Raw genomic sequence first — 27,394 nt, 5'->3', positions numbered from 1 at the left:
GTCTCCAGGGTAAAATCTGACAAAAGGACACAATAAGTGTTTCATTCAGACAGGAAATGTACTGGTTTGAGCTAAGCTCTGTTTTGATAGAGTGACCACTATAGAGAATTACACATTACCCATCTGTAAAATATACAAAGTCTAAGTCAGGGTTTGTGATTTTAAACATTGTGTATAAAGAAAAAAATTATAAATATAAAGAAGAAAATCACATTCATGTTGTTACAAACACCCTGGTTTACTTTGTATGAAATTATAGTCTATTATCACAGATTATTTTGATTTATGTATTTGCCTTTTTAATACTGAATTAGGTATGAAATATTTATTTTAGCTGGAAATCACTTGCTTTGGTGTGAGTTAAAGCTACAAGCTTGTCTGTTATGCAGTCCTCCTTCACCACATTGACAATAACTCTCCTTTTCAGTCCTTAAAAGACCCAAATGTCCCGTTTTGACTAAAAAAATCTAATATTTTTCGTGTGCTCTTGATTTTATTTTTGTCCAACACTCACTAAGTTTCAAGAAGAAATTTCATCTTAGTTTGAAAAACTTTTTAATTTAAAAAATCCATTAACTTCTGGTCCTGCCCCCCCCCCCCCCTTTTCCAGCCTCAATGTTTACAAAACAACTAAAATAATGGATGTGAAATATATTTATTCATTATTAGTTCATTGCATTTAGCCTTATGTCAAAACTATTAATCCACTAATTAGAAAGAGTTTACTATTTTAAAGTAAATGTTCATTATGTGGCTTCTGAATAAAACGAATTAGGTAAATATTTTTGCTTTTATTTCACGAGTTTAAACAATGTTATAAAGAGGGCAGCATTTAGTGTTTATATTGGCCAGATTCCCAGTTTGCATGATCTCCCCAGGCTTTTCATCAGGTACTTTAGGTTCATTTCACAATTCAAGAGTATGTGTGTAAGATTAATGAGTATAATTAGTGATGCTTAGGAGTGAACGAGCCTTTGAAGAAATAAGGTTTAGATAATGAATGGATGATAATAGTATATGCTATGAGTAATCATATTAATTACTTTTTTTTTACTTTAATTTGAGTAGTTTTCCTCCAGTTAGGAAATAATTTAACTTGTTTTCACATAATGTTTAAAAGTTATTTTATTCTGAAGTTTGCATTTTTTTTCGTTTCAAAAATTAATCAAATGCTTCACAATAAAACCAGAAAATCAAAAACTAAGTATCATCAGTCCTTATTTGACTCCTCCCACATCTGCAGTCATTTTCCTCACACATGATTTGAATATTAAAATAAACAAAAACAAAAAAAAGTTGGTCACAAAGTAAGAAAACTAAGTGCTGGGACTGCATGGTGTGGAGGAAGCATTAATAAAGACAGCTTAATGTTTTCAGCATTTTGTTTGTATTTAATTAAAATAAACACACTAACGCTCTGATCACAGAAAATGAGTGGTGGGTCAAAAATAAATCCATATGGCAATAATCCTCCTCCTTCCAGGTGCTTTATAATGATCATAATCAATATGCTGACGCTAAATATTGTATGTTGTTTTTGTGTTGTTGTTGTTGTTGTTGTTGTGTATGTTTTTAATATAGATTTATGTTTTTCTTCTTTTCACATTGCCTGCAAAAGAAAATGTTTTGTCATTTTTGTGGGGCTGATAATAAAGTCTTATCTTTTCAGTTCCGCTTCTGCCCATGTTTGCTCACAGAGGGTTTTACTTTGAAAATCAAAATCGGATGTTGGTCTTGGCTTAGTCCCGTTGCCTTGACGCGGTACAGACGCACTTGTTCTGGGAGGCAAAGTGCGCTGCTCACAGTGAGTGACCGACTCTAGTCTGTAGCACACACACACACACACACACACATGTGATAAACATCGTGTGCGTGCACTTGACCTGAGGACGTTCTCCACAGTCTCTTCATGGTTTGTTTGTCTCCAGCCCAGATGTTGTGGACACGCACACCCTGTGCCGCGCGTGTTCCTCCGCTGATGTAGCGCGCGAGGAGGCTGAAGTTAGAGAAGCGTGAGCTCCAGATGCGCGCACTGCTGTGCCGGGAGAAGAAAGCAGAAGAAGAAGAAGAAGCTGTGGGTCCATGTTCTGCCACCATGTTCAGCTGTGTGGGCTGCTTCTGGGTGCTGCTCTCCTCCGCACTGGTGGCCGTCTGCAGCTTCAGCTTCATCTCTCCTGCCTGGATTGTTAAGGAGCAGCTGAGGAACCACCATCCTCTCCATCACCAACACAACAATAACAACAACAACAACAAGGACTCGGTGAGCTTCGGCTTGCTGTGGCACTGCTCCGAGTCTTTGGACCACATGTACCGGTGCTACACCTTTGGAGGACTGGGTAAATTCTCAGAGATCCCCTCCAGCTCCTGGCAGGTATGCTGGAATACACACCCAGGTGTTTGAGCGTGCGTGTGTGTGTGTGCGCGCGTGAAGGTAACATTCCAGCTTATTATCCAATCACGTTCAAGACCAATTAGTCCCTCAAATCATGAAAATGACTTTTGAGTGGCGACATTTAATCAAGCAGGATGATTTACATTCATAGTTTTGTTCATTTATGAAATTATATTCTGTGCAATTAAGCGATTAACACCTTGTGTCCTGGTGCCTGAAGGTTCTTAATCATTAATCAGGTGCTGATGCAGCTTCTGTTTGATCACAAACTTTCCTTTAGGAGACTTTTCACTTCTTCTAAACAACTTTTCCACTACAGGCATCCTGGTTTTACATGAGCTAGTACAGTCAGAAGTATGTATTCATATAGTGGGAGGAACTTAAGTAGAGTTGTCATATACAGTATGGCCAAATGAGTATGTGTTTGAAGGTGGATGTACAAAGAGGTGGACATACTCTGTAGTGTTATAAAACGGTTTATTTGCGTGTGCGATTTCCCTGGTTTAATTATATGGGACATGTGCATGATAAATGTTTGCTGTTTATTTCACTAATTTTTACGTTTTTTTTTTTTCGTTTGGTGTATTTTTTTGTAATGTATGTTTTTTGGAATCATCATGTGTATTTTTAAATTTTTTTTTTTTTTTTTATCTTTCTGTTGTCTTGTTGTGCTTTTTTGTATAATCATTGTTTTTTGTGGTTATTGTAGTGTGATTCTGGAGTCATTTTGTGTATTTTGAGTCATTTTCCTATTTTTGTTGTTGTTTGGTGTATTTTTTTGTGATATGTTTTTTGGAGTCATTTTATGTATTTTTGGAGTCATTTTATGTATTTTTGGAGCCTTTTTGTTTATTTTTGTGCATTTCTGTTGTCATTTTGTGTACTTTTTGTATAATTGTTTAGTTTTTTGGTTTATTTTACTAATTTTGTATATTTTTATTATAAATACCTTATGTGTGGTGAGGGCGTGTTTTGAGATGTGTGTGTGTGTGTGTGTGTGTGCGCGCACATGGCTGCGTGTGGGTGTGAGACTTGATACCTGTCCTCCTGGTTGCCATGTGGGACTTTCTCCATCTCCTCCGTGGGTTGTCTCTCACACACACACACACAAAACTTCCGGGAACTATTTGAAACTTTCAGGAACTATTGGAAACTTCTGGGAACTCTTTAGTTGTCGCAACTCTCTCTCTAAACGGCTCTGTCTGCGTTCAGCATGTATATCCAAGTTGCGCATTTGGTTATATAGCACGTGGTGAAAATATCAGCGTTTATAATGCCCTATCTGCGGAGAAATGTGCATTTTTTTGCCGTTCGCTCTCAACACAGCCGCGGCTATTGCCCGCCAATAACTTCCGGGTCCCGTCCGTCCGGTCAAAACATTGAACGGTCAAACAAACATGAAAATAAACATTTTGAAATCACCAAATAAGTCCAAAATGACGCATGCACACACTCGGGCTATGTGCAAGCTGTTTATAAAGTTTCGGGTCGAACAAACACAGCGTTGGGGAGAAATTCGCTCCACAAAACACACACACGCAGAACTTCCCTGCTTTTATAGAGAGATTCAGCCTCCAATGACAACATGAGATGTTCCTACAGCTACTCTCACTAACACACACACACACACACACACACACACACACACACACACTGGGGTGCTTCTACCAAGGTTGGTTTCAGTTACATTTTTGAATTACAATTACTTTTTCAATTATCCACGTTCAATTACAATTCAATTATGATCACTAGGGATGTCCCAATATAGCTTTTTCACTTCCGACACGATACTGATATTGCAGCCTTGAGTATTGGCTGATACCGATATCCATCCGATACAATATCAGCACGAATCATGCATACTTTAGTTACTTATTTTGTAGTGGTGAATGCTTGAAAAGGCTTGATCAAGTGATGTTACTTAAACAGAGAACAATAGTCAGCAACAGTCGAAAAACTGACCCATTTATTATTAACCAATTGGTTACATACATTTTAACCTTCAACAAAATATCTACAGTATTCTACAATTGAATAAATATAATATATATCGGAGATTTTAGATGTAGTCTGCTAAAATTTGATATTCGTTTTCTGGCTGATATCGGACCCATAGCCGATATCAGATTGGGACACCTCTAATGATTACGATAACCAGCATTTTTTCTCAATTACAATAACAATATAATTATTATTTCCCCCCTGAAATTCAGTTATAATGATGCTCTCAATTACTAAAGTTCAATTACAATTTTACTAACTTTTATTTATATAGCGTTGTGATTGTATGCGTTTTATCGTGTGTACGATGTCGTTTTAACATTTACATTTTAGTGCATTTATTATAATGTCTTATGTAAAGGCCCAACTAGGGACGAGAGTTGGAATTTAGTACTCGCTGTAAACTCTTTGTATAAAACATCAGTTACATTCATACTATTTACTCTGTAAAATAGTTTTAAATAAATAAAAATAAAATAAATATCCTATTTTTAACCCCTAACTCTTCTAACCCTTACCACCTGTATGAGTGTGAAACTTCACTGAATTTTTAGTTAATTTCCATGGTAATTACAATTGTAAAGTCAATTATATTAACGCTAGGGTAGGCGATTTCCTCCAGATACGCTTTTAAAGTTTCTGGTTGAAATTGTCTTTATGTCCTGACAGAAATTAAAATCTTATATTCTCTGAAAAAGGAACGCAGAAAATCCATCAACTGTAGCAGCTGTAAACCTGTAATAACTTTGATCAATGGAAATGTCTCCCTGCTCGTTCTCAATTCCTCGCATGCACGAGCTCGCGCTGAAAGCACGTCACCGCTGACAGAGTTGAAACAGAGTTTTTGGTCTCATTTTTTAACATAGATAATAGTAAAGTTTATTGTTTACTTACTGATGAATAAGACATGAGACAACGAGGTTTCTACACAATACAAGTGATGAGCTGAGCTCCTCTTCTGCAGCAGCGCATGCATGTGAGTGAGACGGAGCGCAGAGGGGAGGGGTGAGGGGGGTAAAGGCGGAGCCATCAGGGAGGCTCAGGCTACATTCTAAATCATGCTCGCTTTTGAAAATCGCCTACTCTACCTTTAACTCAATTACAATTCAATTACGATTACAACGCCAACAGATTTTTAAAATTACAATTATAAATTATGTCATAATTGTAATTAATTATCAATTACACGATTACAATCATAATTGTCCCCAACCCTAGCTTTTACAGATCAGGCATGTGGTGCAATTAAAGTTGCCAGGAAAATAAAAAGCTAAAAATACTTGTTTTTTTCCATTCTAAAGATTTACATTAAGTTTATAAATACACTTTATTCCTGGGGCTGATGATCAGAAGTGTAACTTTTTTCCCCTCCTCTTTAGGTTTTTATTATATTTTCCACATATATACAATATGAACATCGAACAACAAACAACAAGCATGGCATCAGGTCTTAGTGTACACATGGTATTAGTTTTCTTCATTATACAAGATAGAAGTGTACATTTTAATGTGATCAATAGATGAAATACAGCACAGAAATGGTCCGTGTTGGCGTGTATAGGCAGATTTCAAACAACCATTCAAAATTCAGTTATTCAGACAAAAATCTGAAAATACATAGACATATTGCACCTTGACAGCATGGAGATGTTGGTCATGTGTTTATAACATTGATTTATTGGCTCGAAAAGCATTTTTACATTGACTCCAACATTTAGCATGAGAGTGAAATTCAAAATGCTGCAAAAATAAATAAGTAAATAAAAAATAGTTTTTGAGATACAATTCTGATGTTTTCCAAACATCATCTACCATGACTCCATAATGTTGTTTTTCTTATGAACATTGAAAATGTTAGAAAAATTAGGCAAGTATATGTGTACAATATTGTTTACATTTTGATGCACTGGAGGCTCAATTTGGATAAATCAAAAATCTGTTTGTGTCAGACAGTCTGAAAATGTGGCAGGTGATGTGTTTTATATGTATTTGTAAGTGACGGATGCAATAATTTGCAACAAGTTTATATGTACACACGTTTATTCAGAGTTGTGACTACATTTTGGTGGAAGTTGCAAATCTCTAGCACATATGGTTGATTTGTTGCGAATTTTCTGTATTCTCAACGTTAGAGGCTTGCTGTAGCGCCACCTGTAGGACTTTTGGCCTGTTTTTGCAGCTGAGGCAATCTGGCATGGGACTGGACCTTTCTGCCAAATCTGGTGACTGTTGGTGCATGAGAAGTAGGTTTCCCTCAGAAGAAGAACATGCAGGATAACAATAGGTTTGCCTGGCTCATATTAAGTTAACTAAGTCAACTTTGAACTGATGGCCCAAAAGTCTTTATCATCATACACAATGAGCACCAACTTCTTCTAGCCTTTCACAACAAGAGCCCTGGATCTACTGTAGGCTTGTAATAATAATAAAGGTACGTTACGCTCCTGTTTGTTGTTCCAACGTGATGAAATAGTCCACATTCATTTAATTAAAACTACAAGTGTAACAGTCTAATGAGTTAAACAGAACAAAGTGAGCATGGGAAAGGATCATTGCTTCAGCACTCACTAACAATTGACCCATAACCATGTTCACAGTAGAGCCCATAGGAATAAACTGAGGTTAATTTAGAAGGTTTTCCAATTCACCTCAATGAGAAAGCTCTTTGTTTTATCTGTGATTAGACAATAGAAATGTAGTTATTGTTTGTGATTGGAAAGTTTCACTATTAAGTCACATATTTATATATATATATATATATGGGATCTTTTAGATGTGTTGGAGAACTATACTATACATGTATTTATAAAACTAAACTTATTGCAGCTGAACTTTCAGGGGGAAATTGGGGAAATAACAAGCTTTTGTCATAGACACTTACATGTGATGGCTGCACCACATCATTAGAGAATCATACTTAAAGCTAGGGGTGTCCCAATCCGATATTGATATCAGATATCGGTCCGATATCAGCCAGAAAACGAATATCGGATTTTATTGGACTGCATCTAAAATTTTCGATATAAACGCTCCGATAACTTTTTGTTGTATTTGTCCCCGCCCTCAGTTGTTCCCACCATATACTGACAGTAAAAAAATAACTGAAGTGAACTTGAATTGCTGACTATTATTCTCTGTTTGAGTAACATCACTTGATCAAGCCTTTTCTAACATTCCACACTACAAAATACGTATTACAAGTATGTATGATTTGTGCTGATTACGTATCAGATCGATATCGGTATCGTCCAATACGCAAGGCTGCAATATTGGTATCGTATCGGAAGTGGGAAAAAAAAATTGTATCGGGACATCCGTACTTAAAGCTGCTGAAGACAATTATTTTATTTGTAATCAAACAAAGACATAGTGTACAGGGTTCTCACCAGGAATGTTTCACAGTATAGGGGGGTCGCGCAACGCAGAACATTTTGAAAAGTATAACTCTCTGAGGGCCAAATTTAGTGAAGTAAAGCTAAAGTTGTTTTTTAAATGTTTGTTCCAACCTTACTTTAAAGCTAAAATATATTTGTTAAATTGGTGAAGGTGATGGTGAATGTAGCTAGTTATGCATGCTATGTATAGGTCCTCCACTCATAAATACTCACACACACTGTATGGACAACACATATCATTTTATTCAAAAGACTGATTCCAAGACATGCTTTTCACATTTAAATGAGGTATTGTGTGGAACTTGCAGTAATTGGAACACACGCACACACATGCAGAGGATGCACACAGTAGAGCTTTAATCAGGCCGGAAAAAAAAGAACATGGCCCGAACCTGTCTGACCAGAATGAAGCCGATAGTGCCAGGAACCTCGATTTTTGCCCACGGTAACGATGTTATCAAGATACAGCGATTCTGCAATAATCAATATATCTCGGGAAATTTAATCCACAATACATTACGTTATCTGTGTCACTGATGAAAATATTGCTGCGTATGAAAAATAAACATTTCAGTCAGTGCATTACCCTGACATCGATGGTCTCGTTCACAACAACACGCAACTTTTCCCACGGATCTTCTATAGCTCTGATGAGATGTTGTTTATGCTTTCTGACCAGGTGAAGCTGATCACAGCTGATCACGTTTGCACGGAGCGCCGCTGCTCTTGACGAGAAACGGATGCATGGAGCTTTACAGACACAGCAAAGTTAAGCAGGCACTGGTTGGCTCTGTATTTAGGAGTCAGTGGTGATTTGCATAGTTTTTTGGCGGTTTAAATGGTGTTTCAGGTGGTTTAGGCAGCAAAGACGGGAGGGGGAGGGCGGTGCACCTAATGAGCGCTCTCCGGAAACATTTCCCCATAAAAAAAACGTTACTTGCCTCACGGTGATGTCCGCAATTCCGTTCACATGAATTTCATAGGGCCCTACAGTTATCTTGTGTAATAAGGAGAAAAAAAACAAAACAAAAAAATCGATATTTGGTGCCAGGTAATCGATAATGTACCGCAAGACGAAACCTGGTAATATATTGTCGTATCAATATTTTGGCACACGCTTAGAAGCCGATGTCTCTTTAAGCACAAACATGATGAGCAGCTACACTCTACATCTGGTTGAAGCTCACTGTTTATATTGGACAGTAATTACGATTACCAAGCGGAGGAAGTCCCTTTTGTGTACAAGTTTGCCACAGTTTTTACTACGGTACCCATAAAAAAAGGCGTTGCTGAAAACGGAGCGTAGGGGGCGCCATCGCTTTGTAGGGGAGCAAAAAGTACAATGTCGGGGGCCCCTACGCTCAACAGCGCTGGTGAGAACCCTAATGTAAGTCTAATAAATCAATAAAATCATTTGCTCAAAAAAGACGTAAAAGGTTGAAATTGCTGAATGTTTGTTTATTGAAGTTGTCGGATACTTTGGCACATTGCATTGTGGGATGTGAAGTGCATAGAATTTATTTATTTATTATTTCTTGTGTTTTTTTGCCAGACATAGATGGCAGTGATTTGCATCACACCTTTTATGATCTAGTTTCTTCCCGATATCACCTTTTCCATCTTTTTTCTCTCTCAAGCAAATAGTCTTTAATTTATTGATCTATGAGGCCAACACTATGCCTTTGTCTGATTAAAAACTATTGTCTCCAGCAGCTTTAAATTCTTGCACAATGGACACATTTTCAATGCATTATCTATGGATTGATCAGATATAGCATCTATTTAGCTTATGAACACTAAAACCACCAGTAATAGAGTCTCCTGTTGGATTGGGTTCCTGATGTGATTTGTCTTTCAGAAGACGACGTGACGTTAGCGGTTAGCTCATCAGATGTCTGCAGGTGATCGATCAGCTGATCATTGCTGATCTGTTTTTATTGATCCAAATACCTTTACCCAGGGAACCACTTGGTTACTAGATGTCTGACATACTCCCTGCTGTGTTTGAGTTTACAAAGGAACGCGTTTGGCCTTGTTAGTTAGCTGGGCTGATATCTGGGACACAAGTTGGATAATTACTCACTGCACTTATGCTTTTAGTTTTACCTCAGCCCCCTCTCCCTCTCCCACAGCCTGCCTTCCATCCTCCTGATTTAAAAGAGCATCCACCTCTGTAGTTATGATTCATGTATGAAAAGGCGATTAGCATTTGAAAGGGAGATATTAATAAATGCTGCTCATGCAATGGGAGTGCAAGCAGCTGCAAAGAGGGAATGAGGAATGCGGCGTCTGGGTTTCTGTTTAACTGGGAGCACAGGTGTTGGGACTGCACCGGGCAGATGGGAACCTGCTGGTTTGCTGTGTTTTATCTTACTCATGTGGACAGGGATTCTCAGCAATGTCCTTTGTCGACTTTGAACGTGTCGAGGCTCATTTATGGTTCCGGTTTAGCTGCTGAGACAGTCACCAGTGTGCTAATTAGTGTTCTCCCAATTATGAACTCCATTCCTAGTGAGTTAGTGAGAGCAGGACTGATGGCTCTTCAGCCCTTACATGGACCATTGCAAGTGTGATCCATTAACAAAGGTGAAGGGGCCATTAAGTTTTCATTTGAGCTATTTCATGACTCTCCCCTCCCTTCCTTACTGGTGCATATTTTGCTGACGCTTTCCTTTTTGGACAGCAATCACCCAGACGCAAACACACCCCACGAGTCGAGCACGGGAGGTGTCTATAGCATTACATGCAGATAATACCGTTCCCACAAGCAGAAAGAGACAGCCATAACTGTACATTAAGCTCTGTGGTGTTCGTTTGGAGAGGAACACATACAGAAAACTCTGAGGCTGCTGTGGGGAGAGGACAGAGTAAAAAGTGGAGATGGAGCAAAATAAGGAAAGCGAAGGCTCCCTCTGAGACTGGCCTACTTGTGTTTAATGTCCTGTAGACGTTAGTGTTGTTGTCATTGCTTTGAGAGGCCAGCACTGCCTGCGTCCCTGTAGCTTTAGTGTAGGGACTATTCCACACTGCTATTTCATCTAACAAAGGATGTAAGGCGACATACTGCAGTCTGTCACATAATCACAGACACACGCTCATTAGGGTTAGGGAATTGGAACCAAAAATAGTATTTCAATACAATATTTTAAAATGCCGATATATACGATAAATTTAAATGTTTCTTCTTAATAAAGTTTTAGCAGAAAGAAGTTTCTGGGTCAGTCAAAATTCACTCAGGTCATTTTATTAACAGCCAGGTGCACAATTTCACATGTGGTGCCATTGTTTTAGTTCTGTTGTGATACTGGTTTTTTCCTCCTTTTCCCACTCATAAGGGACAGCACATGTGAGTGAGTTTTGTAACATGACTTGTTTCAGGGAGGAGCCAGTTTTGCATTAAAGACAAATCCATGCTGCATCAAAAAAAAAAAAGAAATGTACATAAAAGGAAAAATTCTAATTTTAAAAATGTTTTCAATTATTATTTTTCAAATACACATCACACACAATTAATATCAAATACCTGTATTCTATACTCAAATATAAATCTATTTCACTTGTCACGTTGTGCACTAATCCTGGCTACTTTCTATTTGTAACACTTTTAATAAACATGATCAAGCCGGACATTTGTGATATCAAAATGGGGTCACGACCCAAAAAAGGTTGGAAACCTCTGGGTTATTGTGAAGGAAAAATAAAGCTTTTATAATAATGCAAGAATACTAGTATTGTCTCCAAGCGGAAAAAAAGTGTACTTAACTTACAATAGTAGGGTCCTATAAAATCTGTTTTATTTTTTTAAAACTCTGTTTTATTTGTTTATTTTGTTTATTATGTGTTTTCCACATACATTTTTTTTTTAATTCTGTTTTTTTTTTTTTTTAGAAATGATCATTTTTTTCAGAAATTATTCGTTTTTAACTTCTGTGAGGAAATAAAATAAATACTAATAAAAAAAATAAAATCATATTTAAACAAAAATGTATGTCAAAAATGAAAATATAATTTAAAATAAAGAGTAATATAAAATTAAAAGGTAGATAGACTGTAAGTTGTACTGACATGGATTATTGTGACTGCTCCTTTTTAATTATTTATAATATGTCATATAAAAATGTAAGAGAGCAACATGAATATCAACTAATTTACCCTCAGTGATCAATGGTTTACTGAATCTGAGCAAGTTTATTGATTAAGTTTTGATCACCTTAATTTAAATTAACATCGTTGCAGACCGTAATGATTAAACATAAACAATGGGACGCGAGGATGCATCAGTTATTTCACCTCATGAACCTACGATGTTTCAGACTCTACAATCCCTGACATCGATGGTCTCGTCCACAACAACGGAACAACTTTATCCACAGATCGTCTGTAGTTCTGATGAGATGTTGTTCAAACACTCTGAGCAGGTGAAACTGATTAAAGCTGACTCATGTTTTCATGTAGCTTTCCAGCGCTACATGAGAATTGAACGGAACTTCACAGACACAGTAAAGTTAAGCAGGCACTGGTGGGCTTGGTATTTAGGAATGAGTGATGATTTGCATAGTTTTTTTGAGAGTTTAGACACTGTTTGAAGCGGCCAGGATGGGAGGGGGCATAAAGAGCAGTCTCCTGAAACATTTCCCCATAAAAAAACCTTCTTTTCCTCACAGTGACGGCGTTTCGGTTCATCCCGAATCTGTCAATTTCCGTGTTCAACAGTGGATTCTGTTTTAATTTTTTGATTTTGTGATTTATAGGGCCCTACACTAGGGGCCCAACAAGATGGTTTGTAACCAGGGCCCAAAATGTGGTGCTACGCCCCTGGTTTAACACACTCTACAATATATATATATATATATTAGGGATGTAACGATTAATCGTAAGGCAGTTAAAAATCGATTCATAGGTATCACGGTTGATATCGATTTTCTGAAAATTGAATCGCAGTACTTTTTTTAACCAGCAGAAGGCGCTATCCACACGTGTAGGCGGCGGGCGGAGTCTGCTAATACTTTCTTTCTGGCTGCCTTCTACTCTTAAATATGTTAATAAATGATTTATTACCCCTTTAGCACCGAAAGAATATCTGTAATATTACTTGAATATCTGTAAAAGTCATGTTTTTCTATTAGCTCTGTCTGCTAGCATAGCTTCTCTTCTTCACTGCAAGATATCCGCATGCCAACCGACCACTGTGTTACCAGCGCCCTCTGCTGGTCCAAACAAATATGACGTAAATTAGTGCAATCACGGTTTTTTTTTTTTTTTTAAAGTCCAATTGTTAAGGCACAAAATACATTTTCAGTTGCACTTTTAAAAGAAAAATAACTATTATGCAGTTTTGCATTGTTCATTTTAGAACCAGAATTTAAATTAATAGGCTTCATTTTCATTTGTATTATTCCTTTATTTATTTCATTCAAGATTTATTTTTAGTTAAATTGCATTGTTTTGAATAGTTTATCAAGGAATTCTTTTGACAATGAAAAATAAAAGGAAAATAATACAGTATTTTCTAGTTTTTTTCCCAAAAAAAAAATTTGTCTACAGTCCCATTTTGTAAAATAAATCGTGAGAGAATCGTATTGTGAACCCAGTATCGTGAATCGAATCGTATCGGGAGTTGAGTGAATCGTTACATCACTAATATATATATATATATATATATATATATATATATATATATATATATATATATATTCTCTTTCAAAATTTCATGAATTCTGTTTCAGGGTTTACCCATTCTGTGCTACTTTATCTTTTTTGTTTTGTGTCCTTGTTTACATGACTTTACTGTTATTAATTTGACATTTTATATGCATCAGAGGATTTACAAAATGGGATGGTTACGTTTAAATCACACAAGTCACGAGAACAACATTAGCCACAATGCTAGACCCTCAGCCAGGGGAACGGGGGTGCGCTAGAATGGTTTTGTTGAACCTTAAGCATGAAAAAAAAAAAAGAAAATTATTTATTCTTTGAACTTTATTAATAAAGAACTTTATTACTGTCCTAAAAAATGTCACTACATGGTCACTACTCTAAACTTAGCATGTAGTGTGAGATTTTGAATTGGATTATGGGTGGAATTGGACACATTTTTATGTTTGTCACCTGTTTTCCAGTGAAAAATAGTATTATGTACATATGTGATGTCCCAAAACATGCATGTGAGCCATTTCCGTGTCATGTTGGGGCCCGATTTTAAATAAAGAGAGATGAAAAAATTTTGTCTTATTATTTTTTTGTTTCAGAACGGGAATTTTATTTTTCTGTCCATTTTTTCACTATAATGAAAAATCGGAGGCCCTACATATTGTATCTAATGCTGCTGTTGTAGCTGGTGGAAGACATTTATATTGCTCGAACCTTTAGTAACAACTTGTTTTCTGCATTCTCTACAAATTGACTTTTTTTTTTTTGCTGCACATCAGGCACAGAGTGACACACATGAACACATGATACTTGCGTCTGTTTCCATCTCCATGTTGCTGATGCAAAGCCTGTGAGTGAGAGAGGTTTGTACAAAGAGGTGACGGCCAGACAGTGACAGGGAACTAGTGACTCGATATGAACTATATCGATTTATTCTATTCTTGTATCACTGTATTGATACATGTTTAACTCCAGTTCCACATTTATTTTACCGGACTACGAGGCTATATGTCGTGTCTGGTATTGCAAATGACATGCATATGTCATTTGCTAGTCTGACATTAGATTCTCAGCAAATGTCAAATTGGCAATAAATTACTGTGAAATGTGATGCAATGTCTAGGATGTTTCTTTATATTGTTTTTTTCTTTTATATATTTGAGTTAAAACCACCATAAAAAAAAAAAAATCACCATTATTCTTAAATAACAGCATAGTGGTTTTTGTGTATTTTTGTTGTCATTTGTTGTATTTTTAAATTCATTTTGTGTTTTTATGTATAATTTGGTATGTCTTTCTGTCATCGTGTGTGTTTTTGTGGTTATGTGTGTTTATGTTGTCGTTTGATATATTTTTCTGTCATTATGTGTATGTTTTTGCTGTTTTGTACATTTTTCAGTTATTCATCTCGTGTGTATGACTAATTTTGTGTATAATTGCTGTCAATTTGTGGACTTCTTATCCTTAAGTTTTACATTTTTTGTCCATTTATGTTTTTTTTTCTCAAAAACATGTGTTTTTGCCTTTTTGGAGTCATTTTGTGTGGTTTTGCAGTTTTTTTTTTGATTTTTCTGCCTTTTTAATTATATATTTCAGTCATTTTGGGGATTTACTTTAGGGGCTGCACAAAGTTAGACTGAGTTAGACTGAGGGCCGCCAGTTACCCACATCTGATGCATTTATTATGGCTGCCTGCCAGGTTGGACGATGTTAGTGCCGGGGATGTGTGTGTGTGTGTGTGTTAGGGGTGTGCCAAAATATCGTTTCATCAACGATATATCAGTGGTGGCACCAGCTATCCTTTACGGAGTGGTCTGCTGGAGCAGCAGCACCACGGCTGCAGACGGGAACAGAATAAACAACCTGGTGAAGAAGGCCGGCTCTGTCCTGGGCCGCCCCCTTGACCCTGTAGTGGTGGTGGGAGACAGGAGGATGATGAAAAAGCTATCACCCTGAGAGAGAACGTCTCCCACCCCCTGCATGGTACTGTAACAGCACGGCAGCTCTTTTAGTGACAGGCTTGGCCACCCGCGGTGTCTGAAGGAGAGATAGTGCAGGTCCTTCCTTCCTGCTGCAGTCAGACTGTTTAACCAAGTCAGCTCCCAGTAGATCACAAAACACACCCACAAACCGGACAATTCACTCCTACTTCTTGTGCAATAATAATGTTATAAGATGTCATCGCCACTTGATCTTATTTGTATTGTTATTTTAATTTGATTTGCATTGCAATAATATTTTATGGGACCACTTGTGCAATAACATGTTCATCCTTATATGCACTGTGTGCATTATATTGTTCATACAGTTAATATCGACTTACATCTTGAAGTTACTGGATCTTTTTCACTATTTTTTTAATGCATATTTTTTATCTAATTTAATTTTGTACTGTGTGATTTTCTTCTGCTATCCTGCTTTGCTGCTGTAAGACTAAATTTCTCCGTTTGCGAGATCATAAAAGGATTTTCTTATTTTGTCTTGTGGTACATTATCGATACACTCCCACCGAATATCGAATTTTTTTTTTTATTTAAATTTTTTTTTTCCTTTCCACACAAGTTAGGTACAAAGCACAAGTTAAATGTTCTCAGGTTTTCAAGTTTACAAAGAACAAATTAATATTAGTATTAGCACTGAAATGTACTGTATGTGCAGTCTGCAGTGCAGGTTTAAGTTGAACTTTACACATGGTGGTAAGTATAAGTTAAAATGTGTGCCCAGGTTTTCATAAACCACCCAGTTGTTTATATTATAATGCACTGACTGAAATGGCACACCGTGGACTTTTTGACCTAAAGAGTTAACCCATATGAGTCATTTTAAATGATTCCTCAGGCCAATATACAGCGCTTGACTGCATCAATGCTCCGAGCGGGGCTTCCTTCTTGAAATACCAACTATGTAAGTTTGGGGAGACGGACCGTCTTTCATCAGGTCATGTGACCTAAAGAATGCCTGGAGAACGTATCACTTTACGGCAGTCACGTGACCACAGGCTCGGATATATATAGTTCCCACTTGACGTCACAACATACGTGCATTTCCTGACCTGGCGCCATTGCTGTGGGCAGCTGAAACGAGTTAGCCTCTGTTTACAGCCAAAAGAGCACAATATGGTAGTTTTGTGTTGGGTTAATGGTGCACTAATCGTTCAGTTAAACATGGATTCTTTAGTAAGGGAAGTCGGCAAGTCAGATAAGGATTGGGTCTCAGGGCTCTCAGGGCTGGGCTGCGAAGCGGGGTTTGGCTCGTGCCGCAGCTACAGTCTATGGGCTGGAGGAGGAGCCGGCACCACCGACAACTGCAGCAAGGCCAGGGAGTAGGGGGGAGCGCCAGCGACGCGGTGAGGAAGGCCGAGCACCGGGACTCCAGCGGCGGGGAGAGGAGGAAGGGCCCTATAAGTCACAAGTTCAAAGACATGTGACTAGTTGTGGTCAGTGTGTGAAGAAGAGCCACTGTGCAGTATACCCAGTGTTTTAATTTCATGTGAAATTGATTGACAGTGTTTTGTAATTCCTGTGAAATGGATTCAGTGCAGTCAATAAATTCTGAATTTCTTCAGTGACACAGATATCATAATGTATTGTGGATGAAATTTCTCACAATATATTGATTATCGCAGAATTGCTGTATTGTGATAATATCGTCACCGTGGGTAAAACTGTATCACGTACCTGGCGATATCCAGCCCTAGTGTGTGTGTGTGTGTGTGTGTGTGTGTGTCTGTCTGCTTGTTAAAGTGTGAAGGAGAGTGTCAGTTGACATTTTCACCTTAACTTGTCAACAGCAACACATCCTCAGCTGCCTCACAGCGCTAAACGCTGCAGCTGGGTTCGCGTGGCCTCTGTGTGCTCAAACACATTCATGATGAACCTACACAATGTTGTGTGTTTGGGCGCGGAGGTGGACACTGAAGCTGAAGCAGTGTTACACACACATACAACACGTATACATAATGGAGTGCCTGGGCAGGGATGCAGGGTCTTAGTACATCTTTGTGAATCATGCACTGCACTGCAAGTGTCTTTGCAGCTTCTGTGCTTGTTCGCCTGTCTGTAGCTGTGTGTGCGTGTGTGTGTTTTGTGTGTGTCTGGGCTTCTCTTACAGTACAAGTCCACCAAATGCCAAGGTCATCTTGTTGTCTAAATGAGTGGTGGCTGCGTTCCAGGCAGGCTGATTGGAAAATGCCAGAGTTGGTCCTTAGCCTTTTGTTCGTGTGTGTGTGTGTGTGTGTGTGGCAGCGCGTTGAGGAGCAGACTCTGGGCTGTGGTAGGAGGCATGTGACTGGCTTCCATACAAATCCTCCGACACATAAGACAAAACAATCGGCCCATGCTGTCTTCGCCACATGCCAGGAAGATGAATTGGAGACGTTCCTGGAGATGCTTTAGCATAGCTAATTGCCAGCTACCTCTGAAGAACTCTTACTGGTGCATAAACCATACTGGATGCTCATTTCACCACTCAGTGAGCCAGAACCCGTTTCAGAGCAGACGGATAACTCATTTAATGAAATTTGCCCATACATCCATTGACCGGGTTCTGTACATCTTTGTCTTTATTTATGTTTTCACTAATGTCAGTATAAGGAAGGTTATTCCTGCCATAACTTTGTATGTGTAATATTTCTCTGTTAAAGTAGCTAAAAACATCTGTTCTACACTACCCTGGGATGGTTTGAAAATGTATTTTCTTTCTTTGCTCCATCCATGACAAGTTTAGCATCTTCTGACATGTATTAAATTACCCTGCCATTCACCACGTACATAAAGATTCTGTCGCTCATGAAGCGTCGCAACTGAAGAAAAAATAACGTAATCCCAACTCACACAATTTATACACAAACATTTGTTTGGTATAAATCTTTTTTAAGTTTGTGTCACAAGCTAACAAAGTTGAAGTCATGTGAAATGCAAAGAATTGGCTGTGAAACCTAAGCACGTGTTAAACGTAGTAAAACAAAGCTAGCTGTTTGTAGCTACAACACACTTCATTTAGGTTATTGTATGATTTGATGGTAATGCGTAATCTTGCTTTTCTTTCATTTTTCTTTTCTTCAATTGATTTAAAAAGCTAATATGTGATACCAGAACAGAGGAAGTAGCTTCATGTATGTGACTGATAAAAAATAGATGTGAAGCTGACGTATCCTTTTCTCTACAGATGAAGACACTATCATTTCTCCCTACACCTCGGAAATTCCCTTCAGAAGTTACATGCTACATGTCATTTACACTTGGAGAATAAACCTCATTATTGTGCAGTGCAGGGAACATATGCAGACTAAAAACCTTTAATTATTTTTCATCAAAAATATGACTGCAAAATGAACACTTGCAATTTTAATTTCCTTTTTTTTTTTTTAATTCAAAAACAAAAGTTGAATCATACTCTTCTAGAAACAATATGAGTGATAAATCAAACAAACAATGCACGAGTCAGTCGCTCTGACATCGAAACAAAAATTAAAACAAACTAACAAACAAAAAACATCTGTTCAGGGGAGAAATATCGATATTTAATATTGATATATAGTGAATTGACATTTTTTTCCCACTCTTAAAAAGAATTGTCGCTCTCAACAGGCAAGCTGTTAATGTAAGGAAGTACTTATTTGCATCTTACATATCTTGTTAATGTTTGCAACAAATCAAAAGCAAATTTACCTAAAACTTTTTCCAAAAGCAGTGGGAACAGTTGTTGTTTTTGTGTGTAATCTAGTAATTTTTGAGTCATTTTTCTGTATATATGTTTTCGTTTTGTGTGTTTTTGTCAAATTTCTCTGTCATTTTGTATGTTTTTCTTTCATTTTGTGGTATAGTGCAGCGATTCTCAACTGGTGGGTCGGGACCCAAAAGTGGGTCGTGGACAGCTGGTCAAAAATAAATAAATTCTTAATGTATCTCATGTTGGATTTGTCTGTTTCAAAAAATATACGTATGTGTTTTTTTTACAGTTTTTTTTTTTAAACTGAATTTAGTTGGTTGAGAACACCTGATCTAATGTGTTTTTCTGAGTTTGTATGGTTTTTCAAAGCACAACTAAGTAACTTGCGCTTAGCGCTCCTCTTAAGTCCCTTTTGGTTATGTCGTCGTCATAAATACCGCCTGCTCAACCCCACATCTACATGTGCAGCTTTGCTCTCCCAAGATGGTAAAAGAAGGATAACGTGAAGAAATGTCTGAAGTGGTGGGTACCATCGAACATGAACATCGCCAACTAGTCTGTGTCCAATTTACAGCCTTCTTTTTCTTTGAGCTCTCGCCATCCAGCATATACCTTCCCCAAGTGGATTCGTTTTTGAACCCTCTGTTGATCCGATTCCCGTTTTATTTTTCCTCTCCTCCTCGGACAAAGGTCTTCTCTGCCTTTTTTTTTGCTGGCTCCGCCATGATATAAGTTTGAGAAAAGTGAATTTGTAGACAACCGTGAGCAGCCGCGGGGCTGGTGATATTCTAGCATTAGTGTGTATTGGGCTGTTGTAAAGCAGTACGTCTCGCGAGAACGAGAACAGAGCTGCGAGACTGGAACCGGGTCGGAGGCAGGGGAAGTTGCAAGCATGGTTTTCTGGCCAGAGACAGCAGGTGGAGATGAAAGACCCCCCAATCACCCCATAAATAGGGATGTCCCGATACAACTTTTTCACTTCCGATATGATTCCGATATTACAGCCTTGTGTATTGGTAGATACCGATATTGATCCGATATCAGCACGGATCATACATACTTTTATCACTTATTCTGTAGTGTGGAATGTTAGAAAAGGCTTGATCAAGTGATGTTACTCAATCAGAAAACAATAGTCAGCAACAGTAGGTATGAGAAAAACTGACTTATTTATTATTAACCAATTGGATACATACATTTTAACCTTCAACATAATATCTACAGTATTCTACTATTGAATAAAATAAATTATAAGACTAACACCAACGTTAAGGTGCATTCCCGCCACCTACTTTGTTGGAGTGTTAACCACACACTCTGGATAGAAGTGCTGGAACGGAAAATTTTATCAGAGCACTTATATCAGTGATTTTAGATGCAGTCCGATAAAATCCGATATTTGTTTTCTGGCTGATATCAGACCGATATCAATATTAATATTGGATCGGGACACCTCTACCCACAAACACTTGTATTACCCTCAGAGGGACTATGAGAAAGATATATTAAGGTGAAAAAGTTACTTAGTTCTGCTTTAAGTCATTTTCTGTGTTTACTTTGTGAGCTAAGGCCGCTATGGCCCCTCACCCACCAGTTGCCCTCGTCTGGTGTTACCGATGTGGAAAAGGCATTTTTTCAAAGTAAATTTATTCATAAGTGAGAAATTACTGTAAAGCTTTATAGTAAGGATGTAACATTTCACTCAACTCCTGATGCAATTCGATTCACGATATTGGGTTCACGATACAATTGTCTCTCAATTTATTTTACAAAATGAAACTGTAGACAAATGATGACTGAAGAATATTTAAATAAAAATACTGTACCATTTTCTTTTATCTTTCACTGTCAACTTGATAAACTATGCAAAGCAATGCAATTTAAATAACAAATTAAATCCTGAATGAAATAAATAAAGAAATACTACAAATGAAGAAGAAGCTTATGAATTTAAATTCTGGCTCTACAGTAAACTATGAAAAACTGCATAATAGTTCCTTTTCTTTTTAAAAGTGCAACTGAAAATGTATTTTGTGCCTTAACAATTGGACTTTAAAACAAATTCCATATCAAAGAAATAATATAAATAAACAAACAATGGCTTTCATTCTCTCTCTCTTGTTTATCCCTTTCCTCTCTGTTCCCCTCTTATCTTGGATTTCACATGTTCTTTCTTTCTCACTTGTTTAATTTTGTCTTGGGGAAGCCAAAATGCTTCCACACTTCTGATTTAAAACACAGTGGTGTGTCCTGAATTTCAAATTCTAAATAGATAGTGCCCTCTGTTGTAAAAAAATAAAATAAAAATTAAAGTACCGCGATTCATTTTCAGAGTATCGATGTGAACCGTGACACCTTTGAATCGATTTTTAACTGCCTCACGATTCATCTTTACATCCCTACTTTATAGATTTGTTGTATTTATTGCTTCTCTATTAAAACCATTGGGAAGGGTGTCCAGTATACTGTATGTCTATGCTGTAGGTGGACACTGTGTTCAGGCTCTGACTCAGTGCTTTGTGGGCCTCCTAATAACAGAGTGATGGATACGCTCCAGCCTTTATCTCTGGAGAACATGACTGAGAAATGAAAGGTCTCTGCTCCCGTTTGGCCCTTACTCCCACTGGTGCTGTAAGGTCCAGTTGTACACATACACACACACACACAACCTCCCCAAGGGACCTCGTGTATCATCAGCTGCTTTCTGATAAACACACAGCTCAGCAGACTGGTAGCTGTGAAGCCTCTAAACAGAGAGCTGTCTGGGATGGCTTCTTAGATTTACTGTAGCAGTAAAGCTTCTCCACTCCAGCCCCTTCCTTCTAATACTAATAGGTTTCCCTCTGTGGTGAAAAGCTATTTGTGTGAAAGTGTGTCTGCCTGTTATAAATGATGTTACAGGGTCTAATGCTCATGTTCTGCTCCTGCTTATCCCCACGGGGAGTCCTCTACCCAGCATGCACGATCAACAAAAGACGACTTTTTCCTCTTGACCTCATTCGGTTTGGAGCTTGGGTGTGAACTGCTTTCCATCAGAGCACAATCAACACATGCACACACCTTGCTGCTGCTACACACACTAGCAGTGGGAAGGGAAAGCGCCCACTCCCGACTTCACACGACCTTTTGCACTTACCTTAGAAGAGCGAATGAAAGAAGTTAGCAGAGTGTGAGGAGTGTGAAGGACAGGAGACGGCACCGGCGGGTCAGGAGTCGTGTTTTACTGCCTTTTCTTATAGGCAGTATTTTTTTTCAGGAGGCTGGGTCATATACAGCAGCTGCTTTATGAGACAAACACATCCTCGCCTTCCTCTCTTGGGCTTGGCTTCAATATAAATTTGTCTATTTTATTTGAGGCTGTCTGTTCACCTTGAGTCAGTCCAGGTAAAAAAAAGAAATAAAATGCTGTAGTGTAGGAGACGAAGGAAAAGAAAGATTGATTTTGGCTTCTTTTGACAGATAGTCGAGCATGAGACGAGCAGTGCTGACTTATTTTCATACAGTGCATGTTTACTTGCAGACAGCTTTTCTGGCGACAGAATTAATGTTAGGCTGAGCGTTTACAGGCGAGCGATTTACAATGATTGATTTGGGGATAAATGGCCCATTTAAGGCATTAAGGGCAAGCTGATTCTAACTTCTTCTCCTTCATGGACCAAAAGTTATCCTTTTCTCTCCCTCTGAAATCTCCTGTTATGCCAATAGGCAAATATTCTATTCAATTCAACTTTATTTATACAGTATAGTGCTATTTACAATAAGATATGCAGTCTTTAACCTAACCTAATCTCTTTCTGCTCTACCAGTGGAATGAATAGATGACACCATGCACACACAGGGAGAACATGCAAACTCTACATCTAGAAAACAGGTTTAAAGTCACCTGAACCCTAAAGTAATGATTATCAAACTGCTATTTTTGATTCAAACATCACCACAAGGGTTTGTAGAGCTTCACCATCCTTTTGTAACCTCTTACTTTATAGCTTCTTCCAGAAAGAACACAAACTCTTTATATCTCTAGAGCGTTTTTCTTTTAAAAAAATGTGAAACACAACAACACGAGCCTGTGATTAAGTTTGTTGTTAATGTTTAACATTGTGTGCAAAGATAAAGCAATTTTGCTCTGGATGCCAACTTTCCAGATTTAATGACCTTCGATTCATTAAATTGAAGATCATTTCCTCTAAAAACAAGTTCTAATGAACTATGGCCTGGCCCGCGGAACGTCTCCACGCCGAATAGCACGTATCATGTACCCGAAAATTCAGTGAAATGACTCGGTTCCACCGAGTAAAACGAATGAAATTGTGCGACGTAAAATCGTAATCTACGTTGAATTGCCTTTGAAATGATATATCACATGACTATGTTCCGATAAATTTAGAAATTATCAGAAAAGGGGGTGGGCCCCCGTTCCCCCCCTTTCAAAATGGTCTCAGAGAGGCTCTTGACTTCTGCTCATAGAATATCTATGTGAAATTACAGCCCGATTCAACTAGCATTAACGGTGGAGTAGTCATCCTGGCGCCCCGTGGCACATACGGAGCAATGGGCCCCATTCATCTATTGGTATTTGCCAATGATTTGGTACCACCTATTGTCGTAATATTTGGCTCGCAAATAAATGAGGAATTGACTTTCGTTATTTCTTTCTTTTGGGGCCCCTAGGGGCCTCCCTGGGCCCCAAATCAAAATTCCGAGCATCGATGCGTACACACATGGCATCGATTTCAGCCCAAATTTCAGCCCAATTCATTCACGTATAACAGAGGTGTAGCGATTTTAACGAGTGTAAACAAGAAGAACAAGAACAAAGTGAGTGGTGTTTTGAGTCCGGTAGCCCGGCCTAAAAGTGATGTAAAAGGTGCATAGAAGTGTTTTTCCCTTCATTGTTACTGTGATTTCTTGTGTTTCAAGAAGGACAGTGATTCTCTTGAAAACATTTTTGTTCTAATTTGTTCTCAGTATTTCTCACCTCACTCCACGAGAAATTCAATTTTGGCCAGATTCAGATCTTTCTGTGTAAACCCCCAAAAAAACATCCACCATTATTTTGCCACATCTTTCAGACTGTGGAAACACCACAAATGTGTTCAAGAATCAAGTAAAAATGCTTTTATGCATTCGTCTATGCGACTCCAGATCCCACAATGCAATGCTTGGAAATGTATCATCTCCAGCAGCTTTAAGTAACGCAAGTCTACAGTAGGTACACATGGCTGGTAAAGTGAACAAATGACTTATTAAAAACTAGTTTATCTTTGCACTTGTTGAAGTGTGCATATTGCTGACCATGCTATTATTATATGATTGGCAAGAACCACTGTATTTTGACACCAGCATTGCTGTCTTTTAGCTCGCTGATTCATGTACAATGTGCTTTTTGGAGCATGTCAGCATTAGTTTAGACTTACAACAGGGAATCCCTCAGTGTGATTCCCCTGGGATATTCCTGTGCAGACTTTGCATGTTCTCCCCATGTTTGTGCTGGTATTACTGAGGTCTCCTGTACCATGAAAACATACTTACTTGGCTTATGTTGGGATGCAGACTTGGTCCAAATACCTCTTGTACCTCACCTCACATGCTCCTAAACTATTGTCAGTGGGTTTATTTTTAAAACCAACTCCGCAGCTCACTTTTTCTTGTTGTTTTTACTTTTATTCCACTGTGTGCTTGATTTGCTATTATACTTCCTTAAAAATGACATTGAATGGAAGTGCTGGATGTAATTTAAGCAACGGTGCATTTAAGGACTCACTTGAGACTTCTGAGCCTGCATGATGTGAATATTTTTTCTCGTAACCAACTACCCTTTTAGTATTTTTTTTTTTTTTTTATGTCACCCCATGACAACACACTGTCATATTTGAACATTAGTACCTTGGAGCACAAGCACAGGTCTGACAGGTAATTATTTAGCCATTCTTAAACAAATGTGAAGCTGCGGCCTCCTGAAATCATTTATGAAAGCTGCGTAAAAGGACTGGCATTATTGTTATGAATAAAGAAACAGTAGTTCATGCAATTTGGTCACCTGTAATGACCCACAGTTACTGCGGATTGAAACTTTTTTAATGGAGATTTTCAATATTGTTACATAGAAAGCTTGAATCCCTTTTTAGGGCCTCAGATTTTTATTTCATCATCTCTATCCCTGTTTAAGTGGCTTTACTGGTTATTAAACTTCCCAAATTGTATTAAACATGCTAAATATGTTTAATATTGTGAACTACTGTTAATAATTTTACATTTTATATGCTTCAGATGATTTACACAATCTATCATCGTGAAAGCAATGTTAGCTACACTGCTAGACCCTAGTTCAGCTACCTGTTTAATGGGAAAAAAATCATGGACAAGTGTTTTGTAAATGTGATATGATGCCAAAAGATCATTTGTGAAACCTTTAATTACCACCAACCGGAAATCAGAAAGTGTCTATTCCTACGACTTACGGACCACCTCCGGTGCTATTGGTACGTTTACCAAAGTACACATACGTAGCATTTTAGGGTTAGGTTATAACCCAATATCGCAACAATTTTTAGGGTTAGGGTTAGGTTTACGGTTAGGTTTAGTCTTAGTCATGTGTCAGCTAAACTCGCCAATGAGGGGTGCTGCGTACGGATAGATTGTCGGTATATTGATACGGCAACCGTACGGATAGCCACTGCCAATATTAAAAACAGGTGATGTAGAACAAGAACAAGTAAAAAATATTTTTGCTCTCTGTAAATAATGCGGATCGGCGAACGCAGCAGTCCGCATCGGCCGATGCCAATACACGTAAAAACCGCAAAAATCGGCTGATAATATCGGCCGGCCGGTATATTGGTCTATCACTACTTTCTAGACATTCAGTCACCTGTTTTTGGTGAAAAATTAATGTAAATGTGTAAAATTGTCCTAAAACATGCGTGTGAGGCATTTCCGTGTCATGGGCACCATTTTAAAAAAGAGAGAAAAAATGGGTTTGAATGTATGCAAATTGTCATAGGGGGTACATGTTTTTTGTGTGTGTGGTGTTACAATTTGAAATAATAATAATTAAAACATTTTCAAAATAAATTTTTAATCAGCATTTTTGTGATGATAAATTATTAGACATTTCAGTGGACCTTACTTGAATTCTAGGATACCCCACATGCTTTTTCTGTTTCATTTTTCCCCGTCTGTTTTCCATGGTCATTTAAAATCAGAGGCTGGAATTACTGCTGTTAACTCAGTGTCCACTGTTCTCTAGTTCTGCAGAGTTTGACAAACTCTTGGATATTTAGAGGTTGGACATTTGTGTGAAAGGCGGAGCATCCTCCGAGGTCAGTGCTGCATATGAAAGAGGACGTGAAGGTGCAGACGTACAGCTGTCTGGATGATGAATTGAACAGGTGTCTGGGGAAGCGATGAGAAAGAAAGTGTGGGGGTGAACGTGTTGATCTGCATTTTATTCCCATCACTATGAAATAGAGGGGAAATCGTGTGGCTCGGTGAGGGGAAAGATTTATGATCTCATCAGCCGTGATGGATGGATAGAGCTCGGAGTGTATGATTTTTACTCCTGCTGTTTATGTGGGTTAGTTGATATTCTCAAAGCAGAGAATACAAGCAAAACACTTTTGGGGATGATGCACACCTCTGAAGGCTGTAACATTACCTGTGCAGTCCCCTCTCCCCCCTCAAAGGGGACGTGTTTATTCAAATACTGGCTGCATTCCCAGCAGCAGTGAACACACCGAGTGTGTTTATCTGTTTTATAAATCATTTCTTTTGCTTTGGTGATATCTAATACCCTCTGATCAGCATTTTTCAGGCAGACATGGGGAATCTGTCGAACGGATCGGACAGCGAGGATAGTGGGCCGCAGTTTTCTTATTTAAGGACTGTGCTGAGTCGGCAGGATCTGTAGAGCTGACGTCCATTTGTTAAGAGGCCTGTCACTTCCACTGCCCGCACCGTAGACCCTGCTGATACTTTGTGTATTGATTCCCCAGATAGCCTTCTCCATTTTTAATCCTAACTTATGACTCACTAAGTTTGATTTGTAGTAGGCACAGGGCCTCCGTGATAGCAGAAAATCGACCAAAAAACTGAATTTACCTTCTGAAATGGAAAATCTCTCTCTCTCTCTCTTCATCTAAATTTGTGCCCAAACATGACACAGAAATACCTCTTATGCATGTTTTTCGGACAATATCACTTATTTTCTCACTATTTTTCATTCAAAATGAGTGATTGAATGTCTAGAGTTTGACAAACGGACAAATTTGTTACATTTTGCACA

The 27,394-nt window shown here is 38.2% G+C and overlaps 1 protein-coding gene across 2 annotated transcripts in view; it reads left to right on the top strand.

Moving 5' to 3' along the window:
- The first annotated feature begins 1,742 nt into the window (after positions 1 to 1,742).
- The window catches only part of lhfpl7 (LHFPL tetraspan subfamily member 7), a 175,830-nt gene continuing 150,178 nt past the window's right edge, over positions 1,743 to 27,394 (top strand). The window contains exons 1-2 of one of the 2 annotated variants that reach the window (XM_028467629.1): positions 1,743 to 1,804; positions 1,929 to 2,371. In XM_028467629.1, the coding sequence (XP_028323430.1) occupies positions 2,024 to 2,371 (348 nt within the window). In that variant the 5' untranslated portion in view covers positions 1,743 to 1,804; positions 1,929 to 2,023. Of the gene's footprint in view, positions 2,372 to 27,394 lie in introns of both variants that reach the window. The other variant, XM_028467628.1, reaches the window with a different exon arrangement.

This window comes from Gouania willdenowi, chromosome 14 (genome assembly GCF_900634775.1).
Source record: "Gouania willdenowi chromosome 14, fGouWil2.1, whole genome shotgun sequence".
Lineage (NCBI taxonomy): Eukaryota > Metazoa > Chordata > Actinopteri > Blenniiformes > Gobiesocidae > Gouania > Gouania willdenowi.
The sequence above is the reverse complement of the archived record's forward strand: the minus strand, read 5'-3'. Positions and strand labels throughout refer to the sequence as shown.